We start from the raw sequence: 17,155 nt of genomic DNA, 5'->3' as shown, positions 1-17,155 counted from the left end.
ACAAAACAACAACTACAATAGCACCAACATCAACAACATCATGATCAATACCAAAATATTCCATAAAACATCCCACGCGATGTTTGTCCAATTCCTCAACCAACAACTTTATTATACAACCATTTGTCACTCTATCTTCGTAACTAACCAAAAGTAATATTAATAAGGAGAGATTCATACCTTATTTTTGTTAAAACAGCGATATCTTCAATATCCACCATGAATCCACCGTAAAACCATACTAGAATCATCGTACGCGTTTATCCGAGCTTCGATTAATACTCCGTCGCTTGAAAATTGCTTACTTTGTGATTCCCTCTCTCTCTCTCTTCATTTTTCTGGAAATTTCTAGCAAAATATGATGAAAAAAGGGGGTTATTACCCTTTATATAGGGTCAAATTGTCGGGTTCTTGTAACATTTCACCGTAGCATGCCGATCCATCTTTAGAAAGATTGTAGCACGCGTTTCTCGCTTTCTGTCGGTGAACTTGTAATGTCCATAATTCTCTACTCCGATGTCCTATCGACGAGCAGTTTGTTGCGTTGGAAACTAGACTCGACGAAATTCATTTTAGGCTTTTGTTTCACTTCAAAAAACTTCATATGCTAAGAGATATTTGTCCCTCAAGTTAGACCAAAATTTTCACACAAAACTTTACCCATCCTTTCTCCAAAGTCGTACTACTCCATTTCTTCCACTCATTTCCTTATAAAACCTTCCGGTATATCTTGTATACGCCCTTCACTCATTAAATGTACTTGATAATGCTTGCTTATATTTCAAAGTAGTTTTACTTAATCGTAACTCAACGTACTTATGTTTCACATTTGATAAGTGCTTCTTCGATGATACGGGGTGTAACACAATTCTTCAAGTTTGATACAGTTGTGCATGTTTTATTTATCATAACTGAGCTTAGATTTCAAAGATTAATTAAATGAAGTGCTCATCTTTTTAAAATATATATCAAGCTCAAGATTTATACTTGTCGAGCTTTGCTAAAATTAATCACTTGAAGGTTTTTTCTTAAACTTCAGATAACGCATGTTGAACACTACGTCCTTTTAAAATTCAAACTAACTGGAACTGATTTCCTTTGCATTTCAATGAAAGTAACTTTTTTTAGAACCAAGTTCTTTTAAGTTTATGTTCAAAAGCTATTTAGACCTGGCGAGCTAGATTAACATTTTCTTGAATTTCTTACAACTCCAAACAAATGCCTTCAAGCTCTTTGACACATTAAAAATCGGGTTTTAACTAGTTATGGTCTCCCTTTTAAATTTTGGAATGGATTTTACTTCGTTTTGGGGTTTCGTACTTAAATTATGTTTTAAATTTTTAGCATCACCGCGTTTCTTTTTCTTGAAGTCAATTTTCACCTAATTATAAAAGATATTAATATTTTCTAATCCTTTTGGTAATATATTTTAATCTTTTTTTTCAATTAACCTAAGTTTGGCTGGTTAGCCGTTTTAACGGATCTTAAAGGATGCTAAACCCCTTCCCTTTAGGATAATTAGAATCTTTACCTAGAATCACATAAATTAGTAAATCATTAATGGAGGTTTGTTTTAGCATAACTTAGGTATTAATGGAGGTTTATTTGAGCACTACTTAGATCATTAGATGTCCTGATTCACCGTTAAAATAATTAGGTGGCGATTCCTTAATTAATTTAAGAATCACCAATATATTGTACTCTGCTTTAACTCGGTTAAAATGGAGTATAACAAATGGAGAATCACTTGTTTAACTGAAAACATAATCTGTGGGGCCTCGGCCCAATATAAGTGCACAAATCAGTGGCCTCGGCCAAGTAAGTGCGCCAGTCAATGGCCTCGGCCAAGTATACGTATACATGAGATTGTGCCCTCAGGCAAAGTATATAACTATGGCCTTAGGCCCAAAAACACAGGTGTTCAACATTTAACAAATTATATAAAAGAACTGAGAATCATGTTGAAAGGTACAACACTGACATACTGAGCAATGACTCACTGAGACATGTATTCATGAACTGATTATGAGAACTGAAGATTTGACTAGTCTATAACATGCTGAGTAATCTAGACTGAGACTGATGAGTATCAAATACGAGTCTATATGAATTACATACTAAGCTCACAACATTCGAAATGAAAGTCATGAACGAGTTACAAAACTAGAGAATAGAAGTTCAGTAACTATTCAAGGAACTAAGCCTAACTATATTTATGAGGCAATTCGTAACGCTGTAAAAGAAAGTTGCATAGGGAGAATCATTAGCATTCCCAAACATAGAGAGTTAGCCTCACATATCTTAACTTCCTGCTTTTGAGCTTAGTATAACAATCGTCAACCTTTTCTATTTTAATCTATAGCAATACAAGTCAAAGGGATTCCATATTAGCAATAATATTCATGCTTTGGTCATCTAAGCATTTTATCAAACACTTGGTGGGCATAAAGCTCCACAACCTTCATTGATGGTATTTTCTTCACCCAATCCCATTCTACTACTTAGGTGGTTCTACAATTTCATTTAGATGTAATTAACAGCGTTCTTTATCACCCATGATTATAACAATCCTAAGTCAACAATCCAAAACCCTACCATAGTTCATATGATTCTCTTTATCAAACCCATTTATTAATCTCCGAAGAACTCATCAATTCACGTCTACAAACGATTAGAGAGTAGAAGTATTACCTTTTTGAAGTTCAATCCGCTTGAATTCGAATGTTAGGGTTTCCACGTCCAACAGTAATGCTCCAATCACAATTCTATAGATTAGAAGGGTTTACTAAAGTTAGAAAGGGATTAAAGACCTGAAATTAACCTAGAATCGTTGAAGAACTCACCTTGGAGGGTTATTGAGTCTTGAGACTTGTTCTCTCTTGCCTTAGGATGTTTACTAAACCCCAAGCTTAAATATAAGAGAAAATCCAGCTTTTGACCTGAAAATCCGATCCATGCACGTTGGGCCCGCGTCTTACGTCCAACGTTGGGCCTCACTCAGACTGTGGTCAGAGAGCACAGTTTTGCGCTCTAGGCCCGCGACGCGTGGCCAACACGCATGGCTTGCTGCTTTGAGCATTTTTGTGACGCTCATAACTTCTTGCTCCGATCTTCGTTTGTCTTGATCTTTATACTAATGGAAAGGTATTTCCACATATTATAACTTTCATTAAGGGAACTTTTCCAAATTCCCAACTAATCAAGGGGTTAAGGTCGCCCGAAGTAGGCCCCTCAGCCACTTTTGCAAGAACGTGAAACCTTCTAAATTTCGTTTTACTTTCTTAAAACGAGTCGTACCTTAGTCTGAGGACCCGAGGTGTTACAAACTAATTAAAATTAGGTAACGTCAAAGAAGGAAACGCATATACTCTTTGAGGACCGGAAAATAAACACCAAAAGGAAAAAAAAAAAAGAATTCTTATTAGGAGAAAAGAATCTCCACGATTGTAGCCGTAAAGTCATCATGTGAATACATATATTTTACATGTTCGGAGTAATTTATTCTCTGCAAGGTTATCGCATGTCAGAACGAACTCTTTAACTTTTTTCCCTATCGCCCTCATGAAAAGGTGGTTAAAATCAAAGTATAGGACTCAAAAAAAAAAAAAAAAAAAAAAAAATCCACAAACAAACATGTTCCTTCTTCTTATTTCAGGAGCTTGAAGAAGTATCGACTTTCATTTTATTAACCATCTGCTTCCTCTCACTATTAAAAATCACTATTTTTCTACTGAAATTTTTCACTGAAAAATGTTTAGTGGCTATTCTCATAGATACTTTGATTGAATTAATGTGAAAAGAAAAATAGTAGTGTTTTCACACGGAAAATTTGTAGAGAAAGTTTCCCAGTATTTTAATGGGAATCTGTTTCCCACCATGCGTTTTCCCAGTGAGCTAATTCAGTGGGAATAAGGTGGGAAAATCATGTTTATAACACAAATTTTTCACTGATTCGCGGTGGGAAAAGCATCTGTTTCTAGTAGTGTCTGTCACAATTTATGTTGCACAGTTCGAATTTCGAGAGTCAAACAGTTTAATTTTAACCATGAATTCGGGCATGGAATCTTTAATTTAAAAAGAAAAAAAATTTGCATATTTGAAAACTACGTAAAAAGTACTTTAAGTCGCAATAATTGCCAATTCAAAATATTTAAAAGATATACGAAAAAAATTACCAATCAAAGACAGACTTATTTGAATCTCGAAATGCGAAAGGTGCGCTAAATTGGGACAGAAGGAGTAGTATTCAGAACTAACTAATCCAATTAATGTAGATTTGTGTCAGATAGGGTTCGTTTTAAGGATAAAGTGGTCCCTACTAGAACTTTTCCGTTTTCATAAATCAAACACAAGATATTTGGTTAAAGATGGTGAGATCTCATCCATCCCATGCATCCTTTAGTAAGATTTTTGTTACTAATTTCATAATAAAGTATTTCACATTCGTGTGTATTGTATTCTTTTATGAGGTTGTGAAACTTATAGTATTGATTTATGTTTGGCGTAATGCATAAGCAGCCCCCTAAACTTGCACTTTTGTTCCATTTTGGCACCTCAACTAAGCGTTGTTCTTATTGAACCATTGAACTCGTCCTCAAGTGTGTCTATCAAACACAATCCAACTTACATAACAAACATTTCAATAGGTTAGAATTATTCTTTGTATGCGCGAGCAGATATCCAATTAGTTTCATTAGTGTCATTTTCTTACTTAATTACCAACTTCTAGTTCATGTCCCACGGTTTTTTGATTGATCATTGATTGAGTTTATTTCTAATAGGTGTTACTGTTTTTTTTTTGCATTTAGGTAGTCAAATAATTGAAAATATTCTATAGATTTTATTGTGGGGTAGCTAATTTAGTAATATAAACTACATGGGGTTTACACTTTACAGAAAACAATCTTGTTTGACGAAGTTTTTGGAAACGAAGAAAAATATATGAAATTTGGGTTTAAGATGATCCATTGACCAGATGGCTAGTTTTGTAATAGTATGCTTAAATAGTCAAAGAAATGGGTTCATATCTCTTAGTTGAAAAATCTTATTTAAGTCGGATTGTGTTTGATAGTATATTTGAGGGCAGTTGAGTTCAATAAAAGATGCTTGGTTAATTTGAAAATGAAAAAAAAGATGCAAGTTTAGGGAGTTGCATATGCATTAAGCCTTTATGTTTTATTTGTGGTTGTTAATAGTAAGGTATTTCCTATTTGCTTACAGTCACCCCCCCCCCCCCCCCTGGGTTTCACATTAATCATCAATGATAGAAAAAGAGGAACAGAAGAACAATACTCTCTCTGTTTCAATTTATGTGAACCCTTTACTATTTAGGGAATCTACGAGGTGATTTTTTGACCACGTTCATTTTTCTTAGATCATTTGAATTATAAATTATCATGACTTATAGTAGTTTTAATGTAGTTTCTAAATATATAAATTTTATGTTTACAAACTTGAAAAGTCTATGCCAAAATTTAAGGCCAAAGTTATAAAATTTGACCCTTATACTTTGAAAAGGTTCACATAAATTAAAACGGAGGGAGTATATCTCATTAGAATGAGAAGACCAGGGAATAGACCAAGTGAAAAGACAATTTTGTATTCAAATTTAAAAGACCTAAGAATAGACAAGATTCCATATACAATGTCTTTAGATAGGACATTTGACAGGGACTAGCTCGTGTAGAAAACTTAATTTAATTCTGAAAACTGAAAAGAGAATATTATTTTGGGAAAATAACACTCTATATCTATTGGAGAAAATATTTTCTGAATATGGTTGCCCTAAATAACAATGCTATCTTAGAGAAAAATATTTTATCTCAAATAAAGGAAGTAATTTCATTGACGAACGGTAAATTGTTTTTCTTCAAACTATCTTAATTCTTGTTTCTACTCTTTATGTCGCTTGTTTCAACTAATTTGGAAACCAATACATTCCTTATGGAAGGACTCTGTTTTGACTCGGCTATAAGCCAATATGAACTTTCTAACAATTGAGTATATATTTGGAGTTACCTTGATTTTCATGTTGAAGGAGTTACCTTGATTTTCATGTTGAAGACTTTCGTAAACTTATAAACATAATTTATGGGCGCAAGCAAATTGATTTCACCATTAATCATTTTGATAATTTATTTTGACATAATTTATGGAAACATTTAGAGCCCGTTTGGATTGGCTTATAAGTTGCTGAAAACAGCTTATTAACTGTTTTCAGCTTATTTGAGTGTTTGACTGGCCAACTTAATGTCATTTTGTGCTTAAAATAAGCAAAAAAAAAAAGGGCCCGTTTGGCTTAGCTTATCTAAAGCAGCTTATAAGCTATTTTTTTTTTTTTAAGCCCATCCAAACAGACACTTAATCATTCAATTTTTTTATTATCACAACAATATTGAGATAAACTACAAAAATCAAATCGATTAAGCATGATTTATCGACAAAAGCATGCGTTCATATACAATGTCTTTAGATCTAGGACATTTGACAGGGACCAGCTCGTGTAGAAAACTTAATTTAATTCTGAAAACTGAAAAGAGAATATCATTTTTATTGACACGTCTTTGACTATAGTAGTTCAACTTGTAGAAAGATAATATTAATAATTAGATAATAAGAAAACCAAAATACCTAAGTGGATGAGCATGCTGCATGTGATTAAAGCTTTGTGGAAACTAAATCGATTTGTCATCCATAGACGTTTCGCACCAAGTTGGATTATATATTAATACACTTATCTAACTACTTTTTAATTAATTAGTTATTAAGTGTATTTCTTAAAGTAGCATTACACAACATTTCAATAAAACTCACAACAAAAAATAACTCTAATATTTATTCTTTTACAAATTTTAGTTAGTATAGTCACTATATAATTTTTGTACAGTCATTGTATACACTAATTATACAATTGTCATACATTTATTTTGGTTTTTCACTCGTTGTTTGGTATTTATATTGGGGCCTGACTAATTGAAACTTTCGCTGGGAAGTCCCAGTTGTTATATATTGAGAACACACCACAACAACTACCACGATTACGCTGGCGGGTGCAATTTTTTATACGCCTACCCAAAAATGTTAAAAGTAAAAACCATTAGATTCTTTGGTTATAGTAGAACGCTAACGATTATTTAAATTATCTGTTTTGGATATTTCTTTCTTTACATATGGAGAATATTATCTTCTTTCTTTTTTCTTCAATAGATAGTATATTACTAGTATATATTAAGAAACATTTTAGGAAATAAGGGGTGTAGTAATTTCTATTTCCTTTTTCTTAAGACATTCTTGTTTAACCAGGGGTGTAGGAAAATCAAATTAGGGAAAAATGAAAATAAATCATTTGAAATTCGAGCTTGTGTAGACTTCAAACCTTTCTTCCGAATAAATCATTAGAGATCTCTTTCATTTTATCTCTAATGAAAATGATAAAGTGCTTGCTTCCACTAGTAAAGAACATTAGCACATGATTGATCTGGATTAAGCCTTAAACTAGATTAGTATTGACTGGATTTTGATGTGTTTGCACTTTGCACGTAAAATCGTGTGGCATTAGCACTGGCTAGTGGAGCTTAGACTAAGATTAGTGGCTCAAATTATGGCGTAAATTATGGATTGTTCAATTCAAAGGTTTCGAAAGACTAAAGAGTTTATTATTCAATTATTATTAGGATATTAATATCCCGTTTGGTCATTCTTCTAAAATCAGCTTATTTTAAAAAGTGCTTTTTTCAGAAAGATTTTTCAAAAAAGTACTTTTGGCGAAAAGGAGTGTATTTGGCCAATTAATTTAAAAAATACTTTTGAGCAGCAATTAGTATTTAGCCTTTAAAAATGCTTAAAGTGTATTTTTAAAAGTTTTTCAAAAAAAAGTGCTTTCAAACAAAATCTTTTTTTTTTTTTTTTTTTTTTTTGCTTTTGAAAAACTGCTTCTGCTACTCTCCAAAATCATTTATTTTCTCTCAAAAGCTTAGCCAAACACCTCACTTTTTTAATTGACTCAAACCGAACCAAACCGATGGGTATGTATTATATTTGGTTTGGTTTTAATAATTTTAAAACCGACTAGATTGATTTGATTTTGATTTTAACCCAAACCCGACCCAAACCGACCCATCAACACCCCTACTGACAACTTCTAAATCAACCCGTCATCAGCTTTGAATTATCTTTATAAGGGAACTAGGTTCCTATTAATGGACTAGTTACATATGATAGCAATATTCGTCTCTAGATCAGATATACTTAATTAATTTTACAGATTAACTAGCTTAATTATACTCTCTCCGTCCCAAAAAGATTGTCTTAGTTTGACTTGGCACAAAGTTAATAAAGAAAGACTTTTGAAATGTATAGTCCAAAACAAGTCTTAGATATTTGTGTGGCTATAAATCATTTCATAAAGTTAAATTATTTCTAAGTATAGAAAGATGCCAATCTTTTTCGGGACGGAGGGAGTAATTTGATTAGCTGAAACTTAATAGCAAAAGTTCGTACCAAAGTATTCCAGTGTAAAGATGAAGCGAACGACATTATTACAGATAGAAAGGCACCTGAAAAGATTTTAGTATCCTAGTATTGTCGAATATTTGTTTGGCATCCCTTGGTCTTGGAAATACTATGATTCAGTGGATTATCAGGTGTGGTTTAGAGGCATAATAGCTGTCCACAAAACTGTGGGCATCTGGAAGAAATGATTGAATGGGCAAATTAGATAAATACTCCTTAATTAAGGTAAAGTTAGTACCATATCATTAAATGATCGAGGACCACTCCACTAAAGCATAAACTTTCTTTTAATTTTAATATACAAAAGGAGGAAAATAAAGAGGTGGCCGGTTAAGTTTATGACTGTGCCACGTGATACAGATATCTTTGATATCTGTGTAGTACTGATTAAAACATTAAACAAAACATAATAATGGGAATGATTCTGATTAGCCACGATGTAGGTGTTTTTATCCAATCTTTATTAGGTGTTAATTAGCATTTAAAATCCCAAGTTTGAAGCGGGGAAACAGGGCCTTCACTTGTCGGGATAAACTTGACACCCACATTTTGTTTTTTGCATCGAAATAATTTGACACCAATTAATATTAAGCATGGAGCCAAATGTACAATTAACAAGTATTAAAAGCATGTGAAAGGGAATCCTACCCTGCCATGCGCATCTTTTTCAAAGTTCAATCTTTTCCATGTCTTTCTCTCTTTTTTTCCCATTAAATTATTCTCAAGAAAAAGGATTTCACTTACCATACACAATAACAATTTATGTCTTAGCTAAAATAAGTTGGGTCGGGCATATGAATCTCACTTCTTCGTTTAAGCTCATATCATAATCATATTAAATTAAATAAAAGTAAATATAAAATTTTAATAAAATAAAAGTAAATATATATATATAAAGAAATACTACTTTTATTATAATACATTACATTGATATTATCAAAATTTGCTTGCACTACCAATGTGATTTGACTTAATGTATGCCTACTTGTCGCATTTTTCAGGTTTTCAGGTAATTTAGTTATTATGGATAATTACGTATAATTAACTTTTATGCCGGTTGGTAGCATAGAAATTCTCTTACACAATCAACATACAAGTTAAATTCAAAATGTAAAGACACAATATATACTTAATTGCTAACTTTGGAGAAATGTCTATTAAATTACCTCTTCCTCTCATTCTCAATTCATCCTTATCCTTCATTATGAAAACCAACTTTAGGTTTACATTAACTCCCGTTAAATGTGGACCTTTGGCCTAACTCACACCGAAAAGTTAGCTCAAAAGGAGGAGGATTGTCCAAGCCATATAAGGAGCTCAGGGTCTTATTCCGGTTCGATGTGAGACCATTCTTCTCATCACCACCCCCCTCCGGCCCCACACACCTAAATTTGGACATTCTTTTATCCGGATTTCACTGTTCGATCTGGAGCGTGTACATTCATGGACCGGTGGTATTTCATCAACCCCCCTCTCGACCGCGATCCGGGGCATTTCGCCCCCCTCTTCTGGAGGCCCACATCGACCATGGGCACGGTTTGACTTTGATGCCATGTTAAATATGGATCCTGGATCTAACTCACACCCCTAAAAGCTACCATATAAGGAGCCTAGAGATCTCATCCCGATCCGATATGGATCATTCTTTTCATCAATTCCCTTTTCACAATTTCACCTTATAAGAAATGGAACACTAGTAAACTTTCTTAATCCTAAACTAATGAGTAAAAAACTATCCCGGTCCGACGTGAGATTGATAGAGTATAGAAAGAATGGAGTGAATAGGGGTCCGTATGGTGAATTGGGCGGGGGGGGGGGCGATCACGTTTTGAACCTTCTAGAAGGAAATGCCAAAGCAATAACAAATCAAGTAAATAAGCTAAATCCTAAAGCTAGTTAATTACTTCCTCTGTCCCAATTTATGTGACACTTTTTGCTTCGATATTCTGTATAAACTTTAACCAATATTTTAAGATGTATTTTTTTATCAAATTGATATGAGAAAAGTTGCAACTTGTAGTAATTTCTAAATATATAAATTTTAATATTAAAATATAGAGTTAATCTAATCAAATTTAGCTTCAAAATTTAGTCAAATTAACTCTCTAAAAACGAAAAGTGTCACATAAATTGAAGCTGAGAGAGTAATTACGTAGCTTTCTTGCCATCCAGTTAACCTAGACAAGTTTCACCAAACGAAGTCAAAAAAGCTGCATGTCCTTAAATTCTTAAATTCATTTTCCATTCCCCAAATTAAACAAAAGTTTTTGCCTCTTGGGTCGAGCTAGCTGATAGAATATTCCAAACAATTAACTGATGGAATCTGACCAGACATGTGATCATAAGGAGAAGGAAGGTTCCCTCCATACAACTAGCTCTATAAATAAAGTCAAACCAAGTACTAAATTCTTCCAGTCTTATAATCAAGTCCAAATTTTTCTCACTTCTTTCCCACTTGCTTCACTTTCTATATATCCACTTTCATTTCATTTTGTACGTCATCAGCAAGCTAGCAAAAGGCAATAACAAGAGAGACATACACAAGGAAACAAGAAAGAAGAAAAGGGATCATGACAGGCAGTACAACTCACCAGGTTGATGATCAAATGGTTCTGATCTCTCAGTTCTATCCTGATATTTACGCCCAACTGACGCGCGAACAAGGTTAGCGATACAGCTTTTCTTGGAGTTTAAGTTATATTTTATTAACAAAGTGATTTTCTTACACTAACAGTGTAATTCAACAGGTTTTAGCAGCTTAATTACTTCAGTTTTTTAGCTTATATATACTATACAGTATCAGCTTGTTATGGAGAATTACATGTCGCTGTCGGTCAATTTAACTCAATGGCATAAAAATTCTTTATACTATGATCAATATTGCACGAAACGTAAACTCAGGCTCTTTTGGTTGGGGAGCAAGTTATCCAGGGATAACTAATCCCGGGAAACTCTTGTTATTCCACCTTCTATGTGGGGTAAAATAACACTACAATACAAGGATAACTAATCCCGGGATTAGTTATTTCGTGATTTTATCCTAACCAAACATGGAATAAGATGGTACTAAATTTTTATCCCCGGACTATTTTTCCTTATCCATCATACCAAACGAGCCCTTAATTTTTGTATTACCAAGTCCCAACCCATAGTCTTTTGTAAGTGTTATTAAGTGTAAAATGGAAGCTTTAATTAAAAGTTAAATCATTTTCATATATATATATAAAAGGTATAAATTTTGTCATAATATAAAGTGGAATAGAGGAGCTTATGGCTTATTTTTGTTATTTTGACTTAAAATAAGTGCTTAAAAGCACTTTTTTATTTAACCAAAATACTACAAAAGTACGCTTAAAAGTTATTTTGGTTTAAAAGCACCTAAAATAGCCAATCCAAACAAGCTCTAAAGGAGTACAAGGTCTTGAAGTCACAAAAGGGTTGTAGTTTTTGTTACTTGCAATATCAATGGTGTAACATGATGTTTAATTTGGTACTCTTCAGGAGCGGTGAAACCACAACGTAAAAGGAAGAAGAACAAAGATGAAGCAAAAGTACTTAGGAAGAGGAAGCTTAGTGAAGAACAAGTCAATCTTCTTGAACGGAGCTTTGGGGACGACCACAAACTGGAGACTGAAAGAAAAGACAAGCTTGCTTCTCAGCTTGGCCTTGATCCTCAACAAGTCGCGGTTTGGTTCCAAAATAGGAGGACTCGATGGAAGAATGAAAAACTCGAGGTTGAATACTCCAAACTCAAGTCTGAGCACGAGACTACGATCGTTGAGAAATATCGTCTTGAAACTGAGGTACGTCTGTGGACCTATCATTAACGATTTTTTTGGTGAATTGATAGCGTACACAAACTTAAGGACTATTTGCGTACACGAACTTAAGGACTATTATTCTTTACTTCTTCTATCCCAATTTATATGATACGCTTTTCTTTTTAGTCTGTCCTATTAAAAATGATGCGTTTCTATATTTAGAAATAATTTAACCGAAAACTTCTCCTTTACCCTTGACAGTCACACAAATATCTATGACTTGTTTTAGACCATAAGCTTCAAAAGTATTCCTTTCTTTTTTAAATCCCGTGACTAGTCTTATCACATAAATTGGACGGAGGAAGTATATCGTATTAGTAACTTGAAAAATCAGGCTAGGCGCTGATGATTATAACAGGTTAAAATACATTGTTAATGAGAAAACACATTTATATTCTCTATACATATACGTTCAATGGTTAACAATATAATATGAACAGAGCCATTTCATATTGTTTATGTGTTTTCCTGATAATTAAATAGTAAAGCAGTAATCTCGTATAGAACTTAATCCAAACTTTTAAAATGTGGCTACTCAAATTAAATTATCCATTTTCGATACAGATCTTGAAGATGAAAGAGCAATTGTGCGAAGCAGAAAAGCAAATACAAGGGCTATTATTGGAGCGTAATTGTGATGCGCAACTTTCAAGCAATAGCCCAATTAGTACTTCATCATTCTCTATGGATCAGCCACATTTTCTTGGGGAGTTTGGGATGGAGGAAATGTTAATGGACAATGGGTTCTTTGATCAAAGCACTTATATAGCTCTCTGGGATAATTAGAATGGGTTAACTGATATGTATGATATTATGATCATCCGTGTTTAAGCTTTAATTGTAATTTGTAGATAGTAACTCACCTAATGTATGTACATCCTTCTTTTTGCCCTTGCGTTCTGGATAATACTACTGCACTAACATAATGGATAATGTTACTCCAAATATTTGACTAAAGGGTTGTTTGATTCATGAGATAAACCGTTGGTTTATTTAATTCCATGGTTTTTGGATTTTGATTTCCAGCATAAGCGACCCTAAGATTTGTTACTCATTCACCTAAGTGTTCGTGTTGCTACGATGACTACACACTCCTAGATTAATATGGCTCAAGTTAAGGCGTAAATTATATATGGACTGTTCAATTCAAATGCTTTGGAACAGTAAAAGTTATAGGATGCTCAATTCACAAGCAAATAAGAATTTGTAAAATCATGAGGCAAATAGGCTCAAACTCAAAGAAAGAGAACGGAACATTTTTAAGAATATACAACCCAATATAATATTTTGCACTCTCGTAGTCATATTAGGAAGAGGTAAGTATTCACCTAGATTATCTATACCACGAATCTAAACTTGAAAAATGTCATGTATTTATAATATATTGAGTTGGTGTAAACACTAAGCATGAATAAGTTTTTTCCTTTGCATGCATCCATGCTATTAGTGCAACTTAATTTTCTTCTTTAACTACTACATAATCTATATATATAATGTAAAGCTAGGCATATACAAGGTGATGTAGCACATCTCTATGGCCACCATTCCTATTTATCTTTTATCTCTTTTTTTGACCTTTTCTATATTTTCCCCTTATTTTATAATTACAGAATTAACAATAATCTACCCTATCTATTGAGTTTCATTAAATTCGGCTATATTCATTCACTGTGTATTAATTATTTATAGTTGTATCCGATTGGTTCTCTTCAGCAGATGATATAATCGTTAACAATAGCGGTTTCATTTGCAATTGCTATGCTAATTAAGTATTTGTTCTGCCATATTAATTCAATGTGCTTAAGTTACTATATTAATAATTAATTGTTGTATACTAATGGAGAACTAAAAGCCCACTATCAGCTTTCAAGTTCGTCCACCACCGTTTCTTCTCCCCATTACCATATTTGAAGATATTTATTTCATTATCTAGCAATAGATTCTTTATATTCTCAAAAGAACGTTTGTACACCTTCTATAATGCCATCAGTGAACCTCTTTAGATATGGGCTTTGGTGATGAAATCTTTGCTTTAGCTCTTATTTTCTGATGATGAATTCTTCATTTCTTAATTTGTTTTTGTCTTCTTTTATAACATGCAAGAGTACTTCTTGTAATGATGTTTTGGCTCTCCATACTCTTTTTCATTAAAATCAACAAACTGTTTGGTCATGCCAAAAAAGGACAACCCGATGCACAAAGCATCTCGCGTTAGCAAAGTTCGAAAAGGGGGCAGCACCCCAAAGGTTTTGTTAATTATTTTTACATGTATATATTGATTGTAAACATATAATTTTCTAATAGTTTTGTAGTTGTGCACCCTGATGAGTTCATGAAATCTTGGACAGATCAAATGATGCAGATAGATATATAAAGAGACAAAAAAGGCATATCAGTTACCCCTGTGTTAGAGGCGTTGGATGAAGCTATCAGGATAATGAAAATTTAAACGACAAGTGAGAAGACAAGGGAGGACAAGCTGAAGATTGAGGTGAATCATAGTGTTAAATTGATGAGATAATTATCTAATGTTGATAGTTATTCTTAAAATTTATTGCAATCAAATCAAAGTTTATGATAGTCTGTTGTGGATAGATGAATAAGCTATTGTTTTTCTGTGTTTAATTTCATAATATTTTTTTTTGTCTATCACATAAATTTCAACCTTGTTCCTCTATCTAACCTGCGAATATGTATATGCGATGCAAAAGATATTCTGAAATTTTTAGATCTATTTTTGGTTTCTCAAAGTACTTTCCTCGATGTCTGAAAGTTGTATTTTATATATCATCTTAATATATATGTTTTGTTGATACGGTAAATATTTCGAGACTTTTATTTTAGGGTTTTGTTGTTATAGTGGTGTATTTTTTTTATTTTTACTAGGAATGTTGGTGATATTTTATTTGTTTTGACTTTTAATTTAGTTTTTCAAATATACATAAGAGTTGAATTTATAAACTTATTTGTTTAGTTATCTTATGAAAATTAAAAATACTTTAGATTTCACAAAACATACTTTGTGATTATTTTTAATATTTGGGTAATTGTAAGTTTAATAAGCTAAGGTTTAGTTTTTTTTTTTATGAAAATTTAAAAATACATTAGATTTAACACAAGTATTTTGTGATTACTTTAATATTTGGGTATTAGAAATAAATAAATCAAAATTTAATAAGGTCCTATATGACCGCGCAAAGTGCGGATAATTTCACTAGTTTATATATATAGTTGTGAAATAGAAATAGCTCGTCTAGGTTACATATAATAGTTACCACTGGTATATATACAAACGGATTGTGTAATGAATATTTATGTCATTAGTGTGATTTAACCTGTGGTAGGTTTATATTACTTCCCATTTATTCTAAGTTAATATTAATCCTTATTAACTAGTATTACCTTTTAACTAACCTACTTGTGTAGATTTCTTTCGTTAGTGCATGAAGCTTATTAACTCTCGGGAAAAATGAGAAAGGGACAAAGATTAGCTAAGGCGTAAAGTCACCACCCATATTATTATGGTACATGCATGGGGAGTGTTCGTGGAGCTAGCTTGAGATAGGGGATTCCGAAATCACTTAATTAGTCACAAGTTCAAATCTCAGGAGTGACATTCTAAATCCCCTGATATAATCCTAACTCTACCACTGAATTGATTTTAGAAGGTTGGTGTATGTCCTAAGATGTAAATAATACAACGCACTATGAATTACGGTTCTTATTGGATTATTCATTAGGATAATTAGCAGATCATGCATTCATGCTGCGACTTTTAAAGCAATCCATCATCAACTTTGAATTATATTTACATTAAAGTTCAGCTAAGTTCTTGTTTGTGACCTTGTTGTACTAGCTAGGTTATACAACAAGGCAATTTTAGTTACCCTATTAGAACAATATTCATCTTTAGATCATACAAAATTTACCGATTAACTTTCCTACTGTCTGATTAGTTGAAACTTGCAAAAGTTCTTAGCAAAATATACATCCCCAGTGTAGAGAGGAAATGAAGGACATTACAGATAAAGGCACCTGAAAAGATTAGTATCCTAGTATTGTCGAATATATGTTTGGCATCCCTTGGTCTTGGAAATACTATGATCAGTGGATTATCATGTGTGGTTTAGTGGCATATTGGCTGTCAACAGAACTGTGAACATCTGAGGAAGAAATGATTGAATGGGCAAACGTACGGACCAATTAGATAAATACTTCTTAATTAAGGTAAAGTTAGTAAATAATTAAATGCTGGAGGACCACTAAAGCATAAACTTTCCTTTAATAAAATATAAAAAAGAAGGAAAATAAAGAGGTGGCCGTTAAGTTTATGACTATACCACGTGATAAAGATACCTTTGATATCAGTATAGTACTGATTAAGTCGTTAAACAAATGGAGTAGTATTAAGGACAACACAACAATGGGGATGGTTCTGATTAATTAACCACGAAGTAGGTGTTTTGATCCAATCCTTATTAGGTGTTATTTAGCATTTAAAATCCCAAGTTTGAAGATGGGAAACAGGGCCGTGGCTTGTCGGGATAAACATGACACCAATTAATATTAAGCATGGAGCCAAATTTACAATTAACAAGTAATTAAAAGCATGTGAAATAGAATCTCTCCGTGCCATGCGCAACTTTTACAAAGTTCAATCTTTTCCATTAAATTATTCTTAAGAAAAAGAATTCTACTTATATACGTTGATATTTTTATATTTGTTTTCCACTACCAATATTATTTAATTTAGAATTTATTAAATATAGAGGAAAATATTTTTAAATTTTCTCATATATGGTTGGTCAATTTTTTTGAAAAAC

At 32.7% G+C, this 17,155-nt stretch overlaps 1 protein-coding gene across 1 annotated transcript; it reads left to right on the top strand.

Annotated features, from left to right (window-relative positions):
- The first annotated feature begins 10,961 nt into the window (after positions 1–10,961).
- Positions 10,962–13,309, top strand: LOC132047978 (homeobox-leucine zipper protein ATHB-40-like). Its single transcript, XM_059438931.1, has 3 exons — positions 10,962–11,175; positions 12,013–12,314; positions 12,897–13,309. Exons 1-3 carry the CDS (start codon positions 11,082–11,084, stop codon positions 13,116–13,118), a joined length of 618 nt encoding a protein of 205 aa, XP_059294914.1. The 5' UTR covers positions 10,962–11,081; the 3' UTR covers positions 13,119–13,309.
- The last annotated feature ends 3,846 nt before the right edge of the window (positions 13,310–17,155 follow it).

This window comes from Lycium ferocissimum, chromosome 2 (assembly GCF_029784015.1).
Source record: "Lycium ferocissimum isolate CSIRO_LF1 chromosome 2, AGI_CSIRO_Lferr_CH_V1, whole genome shotgun sequence".
Classification (NCBI taxonomy): Eukaryota; Viridiplantae; Streptophyta; class Magnoliopsida; order Solanales; family Solanaceae; genus Lycium; species Lycium ferocissimum.
The sequence above is the reverse complement of the archived record's forward strand: the minus strand, read 5'-3'. Positions and strand labels throughout refer to the sequence as shown.

Bases quoted from the DNA above. Each gene is read 5' to 3' on its own strand.
- LOC132047978 (XM_059438931.1), top strand. From the start codon at position 11,082: ATGACAGGCAGTACAACTCACCAGGTTGATGATCAAATGGTTCTGATC. The intron at 11,176-12,012 runs GTTAGCGATACA...GGTACTCTTCAG, and splicing joins CCAACTGACGCGCGAACAAG to GAGCGGTGAAACCACAACGT. The intron at 12,315-12,896 runs GTACGTCTGTGG...TTTTCGATACAG, and splicing joins AATATCGTCTTGAAACTGAG to ATCTTGAAGATGAAAGAGCA.